General features: G+C 34.4%; 1 protein-coding gene across 1 annotated transcript in view; it reads right to left on the bottom strand.

Annotated features, from left to right (window-relative positions):
- Positions 1-12,757: 12,757 nt before the first annotated feature.
- The window catches only part of LOC107022174, a 34,911-nt gene continuing 33,111 nt past the window's right edge, over positions 12,758-14,557 (bottom strand). The window contains exons 6-8 of the mRNA XM_015222861.1: positions 14,131-14,383; positions 13,939-14,040; positions 12,758-12,979 (exon numbers count right to left, since the gene is read on the bottom strand). Of these exons, the coding sequence (XP_015078347.1) occupies positions 12,758-12,979; positions 13,939-14,040; positions 14,131-14,383 (577 nt within the window). The remainder of the gene's footprint in view (positions 12,980-13,938; positions 14,041-14,130; positions 14,384-14,557) is intronic.

Below are 14,557 nucleotides of genomic sequence, written 5' to 3'. Positions count from 1 at the left end.
TTATGGTTTATGTCTATGTGATAGATAAACTCTAAATAGCGATTGATATGTATTGGGTGGTATTGTAAAGTCTTCTATATACTTGATTGTGTGTTTGTATGTTGTGATCGTATAATTGTGGTGTTAGAAGGATGAGATTGTTGAACCTTTAATCTTAAATCCTCTCTATTAAGATGACGCTAGACATAAAGAAAGCTTGATGAACTGAAATAATGAGAATAATGGATCGGAGTGTCACATTCCGACACGTAGTATTAGTGGATCGGAGTGTCACGTTCCGACACGTAGTATTAGTTGATCGGATATTGACATCAATGTCAATTTAATTATCAGCTTGAACATCTACGTGAACGTCAATGTCAACGTCAATATCATCGTGAACGTCAATGTAAACATTAATGTCTACGTCAACGTCAACTTCAACGTAAAAATGAACGTAAATGGAAAAATCAATGTTAACGTAATCGTCAACATAAACATAACCATCAAAGACAAAGTTAACATCAACATAAATGTGAACATCAATGTCAATGTGAACATGAGCGTATACATATACTTCAATATTAACGTCCATTTAAATATAAACATCAACATCAACATCAACGTCAACATTAACATATGCGTCAAATGAACATCAACGTCAATGTCAACATCAAGGTAAATGTGAATTCAACATCAACATAAATGTCAACGCCAATGTGAACTTTAATGTAAACGTCAATGTGAACGTCAACGTAAATATCAAAGCGAATGTTAATGTAAATATCAATATGAACGTGAATTTAAATATGAACGTCAAGGTGAATGTTAATGTGAACATGAATATCAAATTGAATATCAACGTCAACGTAAACATAAATTTCAGCATGAAGGTCAATGTAATCATCAGCGTAAACATCAAAGTATATGTCCATATATACGTTAATCTCAATGTAAATATTAACATCAACATAAATGTCAAAGTCAATGTCAACCTAAGTGTCATCTTGAACGTCAATATAAAAATCAACGTGAACTTCAACAAAATATCAACATCAAAGTCTATGTGAACGTACATGCATGTCAACGTCAACGTCAACGTCAAACTGCATATCAACGTGAAAGTCAATATAAACGTCAACGCAAACATAAACTTGAATGTGAATGTCAACATAAATGTGAACGTCATGTGCAGGTAAATATTAAAGTCAACGTAAATGTAAATATCAACGTCAACTTTAACATGTCCGTTAAAGAGAACATGAACGTGAACGTAAATGTAAACTTGAACGTCTAAGTGAATGTAAACATTAATATCACCATCACCTTGAATGTCAATGTGAAATCATTATGAATATCAACATGAATGTGAATTTTAATGTTAACGTGAACGTAAATGTCAACATGCACATCAACATGAACTTCAACATGAACGTCAATTCGTACTTGAACGTTTATGTAAACGTTAATGTTAACGTCAATGTGAAAGTGAACTTCAACTTGAATGTGAATGTCAAAGTTAATGTCAACTTAAACGTAATTAGCAACGTCAACATCTAAGTGAACGTCAATGTAAACGTTAGCGTGAACACCAACTTCATTGCCTTAAAAAAAAAAGAATGAGTCTGTGGGGGATTGATCCCAAAATTTCATTGCCTTAAAAAAAAGAGAGGAGAGAAAAGAAAGAAAATATTATGGGTGTTATGGGGATCGACCTAAGGTCCCACAAATCTGAAAAATGCAAGTACCATGTTTAATATATTATGAAGTGTTGCTCAAGGATTCGAAATCGGGTTACTTTGCCCAATTATGTATTGACACATAAGTCGTACGTGAACAAGTATTTAATGAACACTGCCTTTAAGAGTCAAAATCAAGATCTTGTCATATGAACAAAATGTATATAACTTGCACCACATAATCTTGGATAAATATGAGTCACTTAGACGAATTATGAATGAAGTCTCATGGCATGTACGTATGGATACATTAGTCCAGTGTTCGTTTAAAAGTAAGCGAACCTAAGACGGATGTACTGAAATGATGTGAACCTAGGAGGTTTATGTAAGAGTGTGAAACATACTTACAGGAAAAGTGCATTGGCATATGACTAAATGAACATTCAAGTAGGGGAGTGTAGAATGATGTAAAGTGAAATCTCAAGCATACTCCAAAAGAAAATGTTAAGAATGAATTCATAGTTAATATGTAAATAAAAGAGTGACTACACGACTATAGGGTAGTGAAAATGAGATAAGCTTCATCTACGCAAAAAAATCAGTGTCACTAATGAAATTTCTAAGAGAGTATATATATACTAAACGATGAATAAGAATAGAAAGAGTGGTTACATTAGGATAGGCTAGTACAATAGAGAGAAGTTGTATATAAGTCTAGAATTAATGTCCCTCAATGTAAACTGCGTGTGAGCATATATATCTTATACAATGAACAAATAATGAAAGGTGAGTAAAGATAAAACGAAAATATGTTAAGAGAACAGGGTAACATCATATAAGGAGGCTAGTGCAAGTGAGACAAGTTGTACCTACGCCTATATAAGGTCACCAAAAGTACTCACCTCACAGAGTATCGAATATTAAGAGACAAGTCTCAATCACATGCTATATGTAAGTGTAAGGACAATTCATAGTTAATACGTAATGATTAGATACGAAATAATATAATGAGCTATGATGCCTCATACTAGAAGCTAACGTGTATAATGTATGAGATGAATGTGATGGAACTTTATACTGAGCACCGATAGGCTAGCTATTAGTTGTGGTTACTTATTTCGAGAAGGAAATGGTTTGTGTAATTCTCATGATATGAGACTGTCTATCAAGATGGGTATGGGTCTCCTTATATCTCCTAGTCTTTGAACCTATACGGACAATATAGTGTTCTAGCAGGGTTTGATTTCCTATATACACTGGCATTTTGTGCTTCACTTTTTGCTGGTGATTCCACCTCTTTTAGTTGTAGGGTTAAACAGTGGATTTCATGATTCTCACATGATCTATGTCGGTTAGTTTAAAGTTTCAACAGAATGAATGAGTCCAACCTCAAGTAATGCACATCATGAAATGAACTATACCGAAGCTATTAGGATAGGATAATCAAGAGGTGGATAGACTTAAATAATGACACTAGGTCATTCTTGGTCATTGTATAGTGAACCCGATCAAATGATAAAACTACATCCTACGTATGTCTGGTGTTTACACTAGCTTACGAACGAATGAAAATAAAGTACAAATGAATGAATGAAGAAGACTCTGTGTTTGCGAAAGAAAGCTCCCTTATTGAGGTCCCATATGTTGAGCCCTCATTTTGGGAAGTCCTAATGTAAAGTCCATGATTCGAAGGTCTCACGGCATATGGAAGAATGATATGAAATATGTTATGTCCTATGTGCAATATGTTATGTATGATAATGCATGCTATTCTCATAGCATGACTTTTTTAATCCAATTTAGCAAGTCCACTTACATGACTTTCCAAAATTCATATCGTTAAAAGAGATATTCTTAATCATGTGTGTCCATGGTGTGTGCTTGCATATACCCATACTGAGTACAAGTGTGTAGGAATCCCATACAACACTATACTTTTAGGTGCAAGTGGAGGTGGATGCTCGAACTTACGAATCGACGCTGAAGTTATCAAGAAATGGAGCTAATTTTATCCGGATTTAGTAGATCCTCATGATTTCGAGGATGCTTACTATTTTATTCTACAATTTGACGTAGACATTATCTAGTCTAGTATGTTCCACTAGTGTTTCTTTCCCATTTATTTTCAGATTTTGTATTGGTGCCATTTTGGCAAGTATATATTTCATACAGATATTGACAATGTCTTTTTTTCATTTGATTATCTTGATCTTAGATGGTTGTTGTAAACGCTTATGAGTTTATGTATATAGTGTTATGAGATTTCAATGTTTCTCACTATGAAGTCTACGTAAACAAAAAGTTCAAATTTTCTGCTAAAATTAATCTAGATGATGTAACGATGATGTATGTAGTCTTGTGTGCAACTTTTTAGAGGTCAGCCATGCCGGTTTTCGCTAGGGTCTAGACTCCCATCATAACAAAGTTGGTATCAGAGCATTAGGTTACATTCGGAGGATAATAAGTTCATATAAAACACATCGAGTAGTTTCTAACTCATGGAAGTGAAGTGCACCACTATCTTGAGTTAGAGACTTCATGATGTATAGGAAAAAATTCCCTTCTTTTGATCTTCTTATGCTTTCTCTAATGTCTAACTTCTTGGTGTTAACAGCATATCTAACATCAACTCTTGAGTTTTAGAAAGATGAATACAAGGAGAACCGCAGGCAGAGATATTGTAGGAGAAGATGCTGGGGTCAATCAAGTTCCTCCCCAGCTTCCAGCTGCTGGAATGGAGATGTCTGTTAACCCAACTGGGTTGACATATAGAGAAATAAGGACAACCTTGGTACAGATGGCCAAAGCCATCACTTTACAAGCTCAGGCTATGACAGCCCAGGCGGAGCAACAAGGTCTTCCCAGGGAGAACCCACTTTCCAGCACCATGGCTAGCAGGTTATGGGACTTCACTAGGATGAGTCCTCCCATTTACACTTGATCAAAGATTAATGAGGATTTCGAGGTCGAGTGTAGGGCATCTATGTCGCATGATAGAATGGACCTTTCCAGACTTGTGGTCAATGTCTAACAAGTGGAGGAAAGCAGGAAAAGGAAGCATACTAGGGAAGGGAACAGCTCAAGGCAAGCTGAGAAGAATTTTTCAAGGAAGAGTAGTACTAAAAAAATGAATAAGCCAAGGTTTAAGAAGAGACTCTCCTAAAAAGGAGAGTCAAGTTCATCTAAGGGTCTATATGATAGGGATTCTGAGGCAAGAGGTAAGAGAAAAAGTGAAGTAGATACACCTCATGAGAGGCTACCTTTTCGGATGTGTGGAAAACCTAATGGAGAAGAGTGTAGGAGGGGATCTAACAGTTGTTACAGTTCTGGAAAACCGGGTGACATGATGAAGTATTGTCCGTATATGATAGTTCAAGAAAAAATGAAGGAGAAAGTTCAGTCGAATGGTCCAAGTGAAAAGCTTCCAAGGAGGCAACAATTGTTTGAAAAGTGAGCTATGTTTTAAAAAATATATAAATTGTGAGGTCATTGGGAATTGAACCCAAGATCTCACCTAATGCAAATTATACAAAAATTTCATGAGAAGAATCAAAAGAAAATTAAATGTGGTGAGTGGGGATTCAACCCACAACTTCTTCAATAGATGAGAGAGATAGGAGAAAAATAAATGAGAATAATGAAATGTGGTGAGTGGGGATTGAACAAAACAACCTCTTGAGTAGAGGAGAGAATGAGCAGAAAAAAATGGATGAAATAAATAAGGTGAGTGGGGATTGAACCCACAACTTCTTTAACAGATGAGAAATTTAGGAGAAAATAAAGGGAAAAAATGCAATGTAGTGAGTGGGGATTGAACCCACAACCTCTTGAATAGAGGAGAGAATTAGGAGAATAAAATGGAAGAATATAAATGAAGTTAGTGGGGATTGAAAACACAACCTTTTGAATAGATGAGATAGTTAGGAGAAATATAAAAAGAAAAATAAAACGAGTTGAGTGGGGTTTAAACCCACAACCTCTTGGATAAAGTTAAGAGAAAAATTAAGAGAAACCGAATGAGTTGGTGGGGATTGATCCCACAATCTCATTACCTTAAACGGGAAAGACAGAAGGAAAAGAAAAAAATATTATGGGGATGCACCTAGGGTCCCCCAAATCTGAAAAATGCAAGTACCAACTTTAACATAATATTAAGTGTTGTTCAAGGGATTTGAAATCAGGTTCCCTTGCCCAATTGTGTATTGACACATAAGTCGTACGTGAACATATATTTAATGAAAGCTTCCTCTAAGAGTCGAAATCAAGATATAAGCATACCAACAAGATGCATATAACTTGCACCACATAATCTTGGCTGAGTATGAATCACATAGACGAACTATGAATTAAGCCTCATGGCTTGTACGTATGGATCCATAAGTCCAGCGTACTTTTAAAAGTAAGCGAACCTAAGATTGATATAATGAAATGATGTGAACCTAGGAGGTTTATGGAAGAGTGTGAAACATATTAAAAGGTCAAATGAATTGGCATATGACGAAATGAACATTCACATAATGGGAGTGTAGAATTATATAAAGTAAAATATTAAGCATACTCCAAAAGAAAGTGTAAAGAATGAATTTATAGTTAATATATAAAGAAAAGAGTGACTAAATGACTATAAGCAAGTGCAAGTTAGATAACCTTCATCGAAGCCTAAAAATAGTTACACGAATTGAATTTTCTAACAGAGTATATATTTACTAAACGATGAATAAGCAAAGAAAGAGTGGCTACATGAGGTGATGCTAGTACAAGTGAGACCAGTTTTATCTACGTCTAGAACCAATGTCCCTCAATGTAAACACTATGAGAGAATATGTATGTGATACGATGAACAAATAATGAAAGGTGCGTAAAGATGAAACAAAAAGATGTTAAAAGAGAACAGGGTGGCACCATAAAATGAGGCTAGTTTAAGTGAGACAAGTTTTACCTACGCCTATATAAGGTCACCAAAAGTAGTCACCTCAGAGAGTATTGAATATTAAGAGACAAGTGTCAATCACTCTCTATATGTAAGTGTAGGGACAATTCACACTTAGTACATATTGATAAGATGAGAAATCATCTAATGAGATATGAAGCCTCATGCTAGAAGCCACCTTCTATGATGTATGAGATGAATTTAATGGATTTTTATATAGAGTACTGATATGCTAGCTATGAGTTACTATTCCTTCTTTTGGAAAGGCAAAGGTTTGTGTAATTCTCATTATATGAGAGTGTCCGTCCAGACGGGTATGGCTATCCTTATATCTCCTAGTCTTTGAACCTATACTGCCAATATAGGGTTCTAGCAGGGTTTGATTCCCTATATATGCTTGCATGTTTTTGTTTACCTTGGCCGGTGATTCCACCTCTTTTTGTTGTGGTTTTAAACACTTGATTCATGATGCTCACATGATCTATGTCGGTTATGGTTAATGTTTCCAAAGACAGAATAAGGCAAACCTCATGTTGATAACATACAGATATGAACGATACCAAAGGTGTTAGGATAGGATAATATTGAAGTAAACTAGACTTAAGTAAGGACACTAGGTCATTCTTGGTCATTGCACAATGAACCCCATGAAAGTATTAAACTACATCCTATGTATGGTTGGTATTTACACTATCTTACGAATGAATGAAAATGAATTACGTATTAATTAATGAAGAAGACTCTAAGTTTTCTATAAAAGGATCCCTAATTGAGGTCCCAACTGTTGACTCCTCATTTTGGGAAGTCTGAATGTCAAGTCCATGATTCCAAGGTCCCATGGCATATGGACGAATGATATGAAATATGTTATGTGTTGTGTGCAATATGCTATGTATGATGATGCATTTTAGTCACATAGCATGACTTTCCTAATCCGAATTGGCAAGTCCACTGAGTTGACTTTCCATAAATCATATCGTTATGAGAGAGCTCTTCTTAATAATGTATGTTCGTTGTGTGTGCTTGCATATACCCATAATAACTTCAAGTGCGTACTAATCCAATATAACTCTTTACTTTTAGGTACAGGTGTAGTTGGACGCTAGAACTTACGAATCGATGCTGAAGTTATCCAGACATGGAGCTTTCATCCGGATTCAGTAGGCTCTAAGCTATCGAGGATGCTTACTATAACAACCCTAATATAACTATGCTAAGTAATGCTTAATGTATCTTGAATGCCTAGATTAGATCGGGTCCACACATATAGATGCGAGTAGAACAAGACCTCTGAACCTCTACAACAACCAAGCAAACTAACATGGTGAGTTAATCGACCTAGGAAAGGTTGGGTCCAGCCATGTACGGAACCCGAATATAAAGATTCACCAGCATGAGTCTTAAACGGACTTTAAAAGGGGTAAAGGTAGTATTGTAATTATCTTAAATAATTAATGATTTAATTAATTAATATGGTTATGGGGCAATTTGGGTAGAGGTGGCTTAAATTTACCCTTTAAGCAAAATATTGGTCCACTAGGGTTGAGCCTGTGTCGAAGCAATGATTTATATGATTTAATTTTCTGTAGTGACTTAATTGAATTAATTAATATCTAATTTTCTGATTTATGTAAAGGAAATAAATATTTTTGATAGTAAAATTAATAAAATACGAGGTGTCCTACTTGGAGTAATTATCAACATAATCTCCTAATCATAAGATAACTCATTCTCTCTTTTCTCTCTACTCTTATCTTATTTACACGCTCAACTTCTATAAAACAAGAAAACATAATAAAAAAAAAAACATAAAGTTCATCAAGAACTTGAACTCTCAAACTCAAAAAGCAAAACAAGCTTCAAAATGAAAAGCATAAACCAAGTTCTCTTCAAATTGTGCTTTTGATTATGGTGGTAAGATGTTGGCTTAGTGGTGGGATTTTTTAATAACTTAAGAAAAGTTTGAATTATATTTAGGAATGGAATTTCTTCTCTCTTGGTCCCTTTCCCAAGAGACCCCTAAGTTCAGCTTAATTCCAGTAAAAAAAATTTGAGGTTGTCCCCTTTGCATGCCTCTGTCATTAGATCCTTTGAAATATTTAAAGTATGTCATGGTATGATTTCTAGTAGATGATTTTATGGCTGATTGTGATTACGTTTCTTAATGTGTATTATGAAATTTTGTGATAAATTTTAAATGTGTTCCGAAAAAGTGATTTACGTTATCTTGATTGTGCATGTGTGTGCCGTGAGTAAGCCATGGTTTGAAGCCTTGATTTTTTCATGTTAAAACGTTTTATTTTACATATATTAATATGTTAAAAAGGTGATGTACATATAAGTTAAAAGTTTATGAATTAAATGATAATTCTTGATTGAAAGTAACCTTGAAAATGCACCTAAAAATCTCCGTAAAAACTACTCAAAATGTCTTAATGTTTAACGTTAAAAAGGGTGAGAAAATGGACTGCAAAAAGCTGATTAAATTCTCGAAAAGAACCATGAAAACTCACTTAAATATCCACTAGATATTACACGAAAATTTATATTAAATCTGAAATCTAAGTGTTGAGAATATAGAATGCAAGAGGGTGAACGGAATTCCAACATTATGGAAATTAGTTTTCTTGCAGCGTAATGTAAGGAAAAAATCACGTTCTAAAATATTTTTTTAAATGCTTGAGGTCAGTGGGGATTGAACCCAAGACCTCACCATATACATGTCATAAAAAATTAAATAATATAATGTGGTAAGGGGGATTCAAAATGGGGTAAATCTCATGTGAAAAGTTGGGGGAAAATGAAAGAAAATGAAGTGATGCGTGTGGGGTTCAAACCTGCAACCTCTTGGACGGATGAAGGAGAGAAGAGAAGAATGAACTTAAGAAATAATAAAAATGAGGTATGTGGGATTCGAACCCACAACCTCTTGGCAAATGAGAGAGTTATGAGATAAATAAAGGAGAAAAAAAAAATATGTGGTTAGTGGGGATTTAACCCACAACCTCTTGAATATATGAGAGAGTTAGGAGAAAAATAATGGAGGAAAAATAGATGTAGTGAGTGGGGATTGAACCCTCAACCTCTTGAATAGATGAGAGAGTTAAGAGAAAAATAAAGAAGGAAAAATAAATTTGGTGAGTGGGAATTGAACCCACAACATCTTGGATAGATGAGAAACTTAAGAGATAAATTAAATGAAAAATAACGAGCTTGTGGAAGATTGAACCCACAACCTCCTTGACTTAAACGAAAAAGGAGAGGAGAAACAGAAAGGAAATAATATAGGGTTGAAGGGGATCAAACTAGGGTCCCCTAAATCTTACAAATGCAATTATCAAGTTTAAAATAAGATTAAGTGTTTTCCAAGGTATTCGAAATCATGTTCCCTTGCCCAATTATTTATTGGAACAACAGTCATACGTGAGTAAATATTTAATGAATGCTGCCTGTAATGATCAAAATCAATATATTGCCATATCTAAAAGATGCATAAGTCTTGTGCCACATAATCTTGGGTAAACATGAATCACTTAGACAACGTATGAATAAAGCCTCATGGCTTGTATATGTGGACTCATAAGTCTAGCAAGCGTTTAAAAGTAAGTGAGCCTAAGACGTACTCACCTAGTGCATTGGCATACAATGAAATGAACATTCACGTGGAGGGGTGAGTAATTATGAAAAGCAAATGTGTTAAAGTTAAGGAATGAGGAGACAATATGATAAGAGGCTAATTTTAAAGATGAGAGTAATGTCAAATGAGCATAATTTAATGTTACCAAAACATACTCACCTATGATAGTCTAAACATAATAAAGAGAACAGTCTCTATGAACATTCTAATGAATGTATTGAAGTTAATGCATACCTAATACTAATGATGAGATCAGAAATCACCTAATGAGCTGTGATGTGCTAATTCTAGAGGAAACCTTCCATGATGTATAAATTGAATGTAATGGAACTTTATAATGAGCACTGATAGGCTAGCTATGAGCGCTGATTCCTTCCTTAGAAAAGGGCGGAGTTTCACGTAACTATGATGAGATGAGACTGTCCGGCAAGTCGGGTATTGGTCTCCTTATATATCCAAGTCTTTTAACCTCTACTGCCAATAGAGGGATCTAGCAGGGTTCAATTCCCTATATACGCTAGCATGTTTTGGTTCACTTTGGCCGGTGATTCCACCTCTTTTTTGTACGGGGATTCCACACTAGATTTCATGAAGCTCACATGATCTATGTCGGTTAAGGTTACATTTCCCACAGAAAAAATGAGGTAAGCTTCAACAAATTCATATAATGAAATGAACGATACCAAAGGTGATTGTAAAATATAATCAAGAGGTGATCTATACTTAAGTAATAACACTAAGTTATTCTTTGTCATTGCACAACGAAACCGATGAGAGTCTTAAACTACATCCTAGGTATGACTGGTGGTTGCACTAGTATATGAAAGAATGAAAATGAAGTATGCATGAATGAATGAAGCATACTGAATGTTTGTTAAAAAAAGGCTACCTCGTTGAGGTCCCATATGTTGAGCCCTCAATTTGGGAAGTCCTAATGTCATGTCCATGATTCCAAGGTCTCATGGTATATGAAATAATGATATGAACTATGTTATATGACATGTGAAATATTTTACGATGTTAGCAAAGTGATAAGTATAATGGTGCATGTTACTCTAATTGAATCACTTTCCTAATCCGAAATTGGCTAGTCCAATGCCTTGACTTTCCATAATTCATATCAATAGGAAAGAACTCTTCTTAATCATGCATGTCTGTGGTGTGTTCTTGCATATACCTCTACTTAGTACAAGTGTTTACTAATTCCAAACATTTATCTACTTTTAGATGCAAGTACAACTGGACAGTAGAGCTTACGAGTCAACGCAGAAGTAATCCGAACGTGGAGCTTTCATACAAATTTGGTAGGCCGTCATGCTTTCGAGGGCGCTTGCGTTTTATATTTTAGCTTATATATAGGCTTGAGGTTGTGGAGTATGTTGAAGTAGCGTTTCTTTCTAAATTATTCTCGTACATTGTATTGGTGCCATTCATTAAACTTTATATTTATGATATGACAATTTCATGCAGTAGAGTATCTTTGTATTAGATGGTTGTTGTGAACTATTATGAACTGATGTTGAAAAATCTTATATGAGTATAATGTATCCTACTATTAAGTCGAAATATACTTCAAGTAACTAAAATTTTAAAATTTTCTGCTAAAATTAGCCTAGATGAAGTAACGATGACGTATGTAGGCTTATCTGTGACCTCTAAGAGTTTAACGACGTCGGTTTCGTCTGGGGTCTACATTCCGATCCTGACACTTACTATTTTTTTCTAGCATTTACATAGACATTATCTAGTGGAGTATGTTCCACTAATTTTTCTTTCCCATTTATTCTCAGATTTTTTATTGGTGCCATTTTTGCAACCCTATATGTTATACAGATATTGAATATGTCTTTAATTTTATTATCTTTATATTAGATGGTTGTTGTGAACGCTTATGAGTTTATGTAGATAGTGTTATACGAGTTCAATGTTTCTCACTATAAAGTCTAAGTAAACAAAAAGTTTAAATTTTCTACTAAAATTAACCTAGATGATGTAATGATGATGTATGTACGGTTGTTTGCAAAATCTGAGAGGTGAAAGACGCCGGTTTCGGCTAGAGTATAGACTCCGGTCGTGACATCAAATTGAACATCAATGTCAAAGTAAACATAAATGTCAGAATGAACGTTAATGTTAACAGCAATTTGAACGTTAATGTCAACGTAAGCTTGAATGTCAATGTGAACATTAATATCAACGAATACGTCAATGTCATGTAAACCTAAATGCCAGCTTGAACATGAATGTACACATCAGCTTGAATGTCTACGTGAACATCAACATTAAGATCAAAGTCATTGTAAATGTGAACATCAACGTACACACCAATGCCAACATCAATGTCAACATCAACATCAACATCAATATCAATATCAATGTAAACATCAACGTGTACATTAACGTGAACGTGAATGTCAACTTAAATTTCAACGTCAATCTGAACGTAAATGTAATTCTCAACGTGAACATTGACGTCAATATAAACGTCAACGTGACTGTTAAAAGAACTTGAACGTTAATTTAAACATAAACTTAAACATCAAAGTGAACGTCAACTTCAACATCAACATCACCTTGAACGTCAATGTAAACATCACTATGAACGTTAACAGGAATGTCAACATCAATGTTAATGTGAACATAAACCTCAAAATAAACATCAACGGAAATAATAACACGAACGTCAATGTTAACATTAACATCTACGCGAACGTCAATGTAAACGTCAATGTGAATGTAAACATCAACTTGAATCTGAATATCAATGTTAATGTCAACTTGAACGTAATTGGCAACGTAAACATCAATGTGAACCTCAATGTAAACGTCATATTGAACGTCAACTTAAGCATCAACATGAACATGAACATGAACATCAATGTGAATATCAACGTCAATGTGAACGTCAACTGGAATAGCAATGTGAATGACAACGTCAACGTCAACATAAGCGACAGGTGGAATGTAAACATAAACATTAATGTGAACGTCAATATCAATGTCAACATCATCATGACGTCAATATAAACATCAATGTCAACGTCAAAATAAAAATGAATGTAAACATAGAAATCAACATGAACGTCAACATCAATGTGAACATCAATCTCAATGTAAAACTGAACGTGAACGTCAACGTCAATGTTGACGTTAGCGTCCACTTAAACGTCAGCTTGAACATCAATGTAAACATAAGCGTGAACATCAATGTCGACATAAACATTATTTTTAACGTCAATGTAAACGTAAACATCAATGTCAATGTCAATGATAACGTCAATGTAAACGTAAAAATCAATGTCAACGTGAACGTCAAAATAAACATGATAGTCAAAGTGAATGTGAATATGAACGTAAACATGAACATCAATATCAATGTAAACGTCATAGTACACATAAACGCCAATGTTAATGTCCACGTAAAGGTCAACATAAATGTAAATATAAACATTAACATCAAAGTCAATATTAACATATGCGTCAGCATGAACATAAAAGTCAACATAAACATCAATTCAACGTCGAACGTCAAAGACAATGTGAACTTTAATGTAAACCTCAATATGAACATCGACATAAATGTCAGCGTGAAAGTCAATGTGAACGTCAAAATGAATATTATTATCAATGTGAACGTCAACATGAATGTCAATGTGAAAGTGAACCTTAAATTGAACATTAATGTCAACATAAACGTAAATGTCTGTGTGAACGTCAATGTAAATATCAATGTAAACTTCAGAGTCAATGTTAATATCAACGTGAATGTCAACGTAAATTTTAGTATCAACATGAATATCATCGTCAATGTCAACCTAAATGTCAGCATGAACGTCAACATACACATCAATGTGAACGTCTATGTGAACGTCAAAATAAATATCAATGTCAACGTCAATGTTAACGTTAATGTGCACGTCAACATCAATGTCAACATTCACGTCAATTTCAAAGTCAATATAATCATTAACGTAAACATTAACATGAATGTAAACGTTAACATGAACGTGAATGTAAACGTGCACGTAAATGTCAATGTCAATATGAACGTACACGTCAACGCTAACATCAATGTGACCAACGTAAATGTAAACTTGAACGTCAAAGTGAACATCAACGTCAACATCAATGTCACCTTGAACTTCAATGTAAACATCACTGTGGACGTTAACATGAATGTCAATGTCAATATTAATATGAACGTGAACGTCAATATAAGAATCAATGTAAACGTCAGCATGAACGTCAATGTGAACGCAAACATGAACATCAATGTGAACGTGATCATTTACGTGATCGTAATGTCAGCATCAATAAGAAAGTGAACATCAA

This window comes from Solanum pennellii, chromosome 6 (genome assembly GCF_001406875.1).
Source record: "Solanum pennellii chromosome 6, SPENNV200".
Taxonomy (NCBI): domain Eukaryota; kingdom Viridiplantae; phylum Streptophyta; class Magnoliopsida; order Solanales; family Solanaceae; genus Solanum; species Solanum pennellii.
The sequence above is the reverse complement of the archived record's forward strand: the minus strand, read 5'-3'. Positions and strand labels throughout refer to the sequence as shown.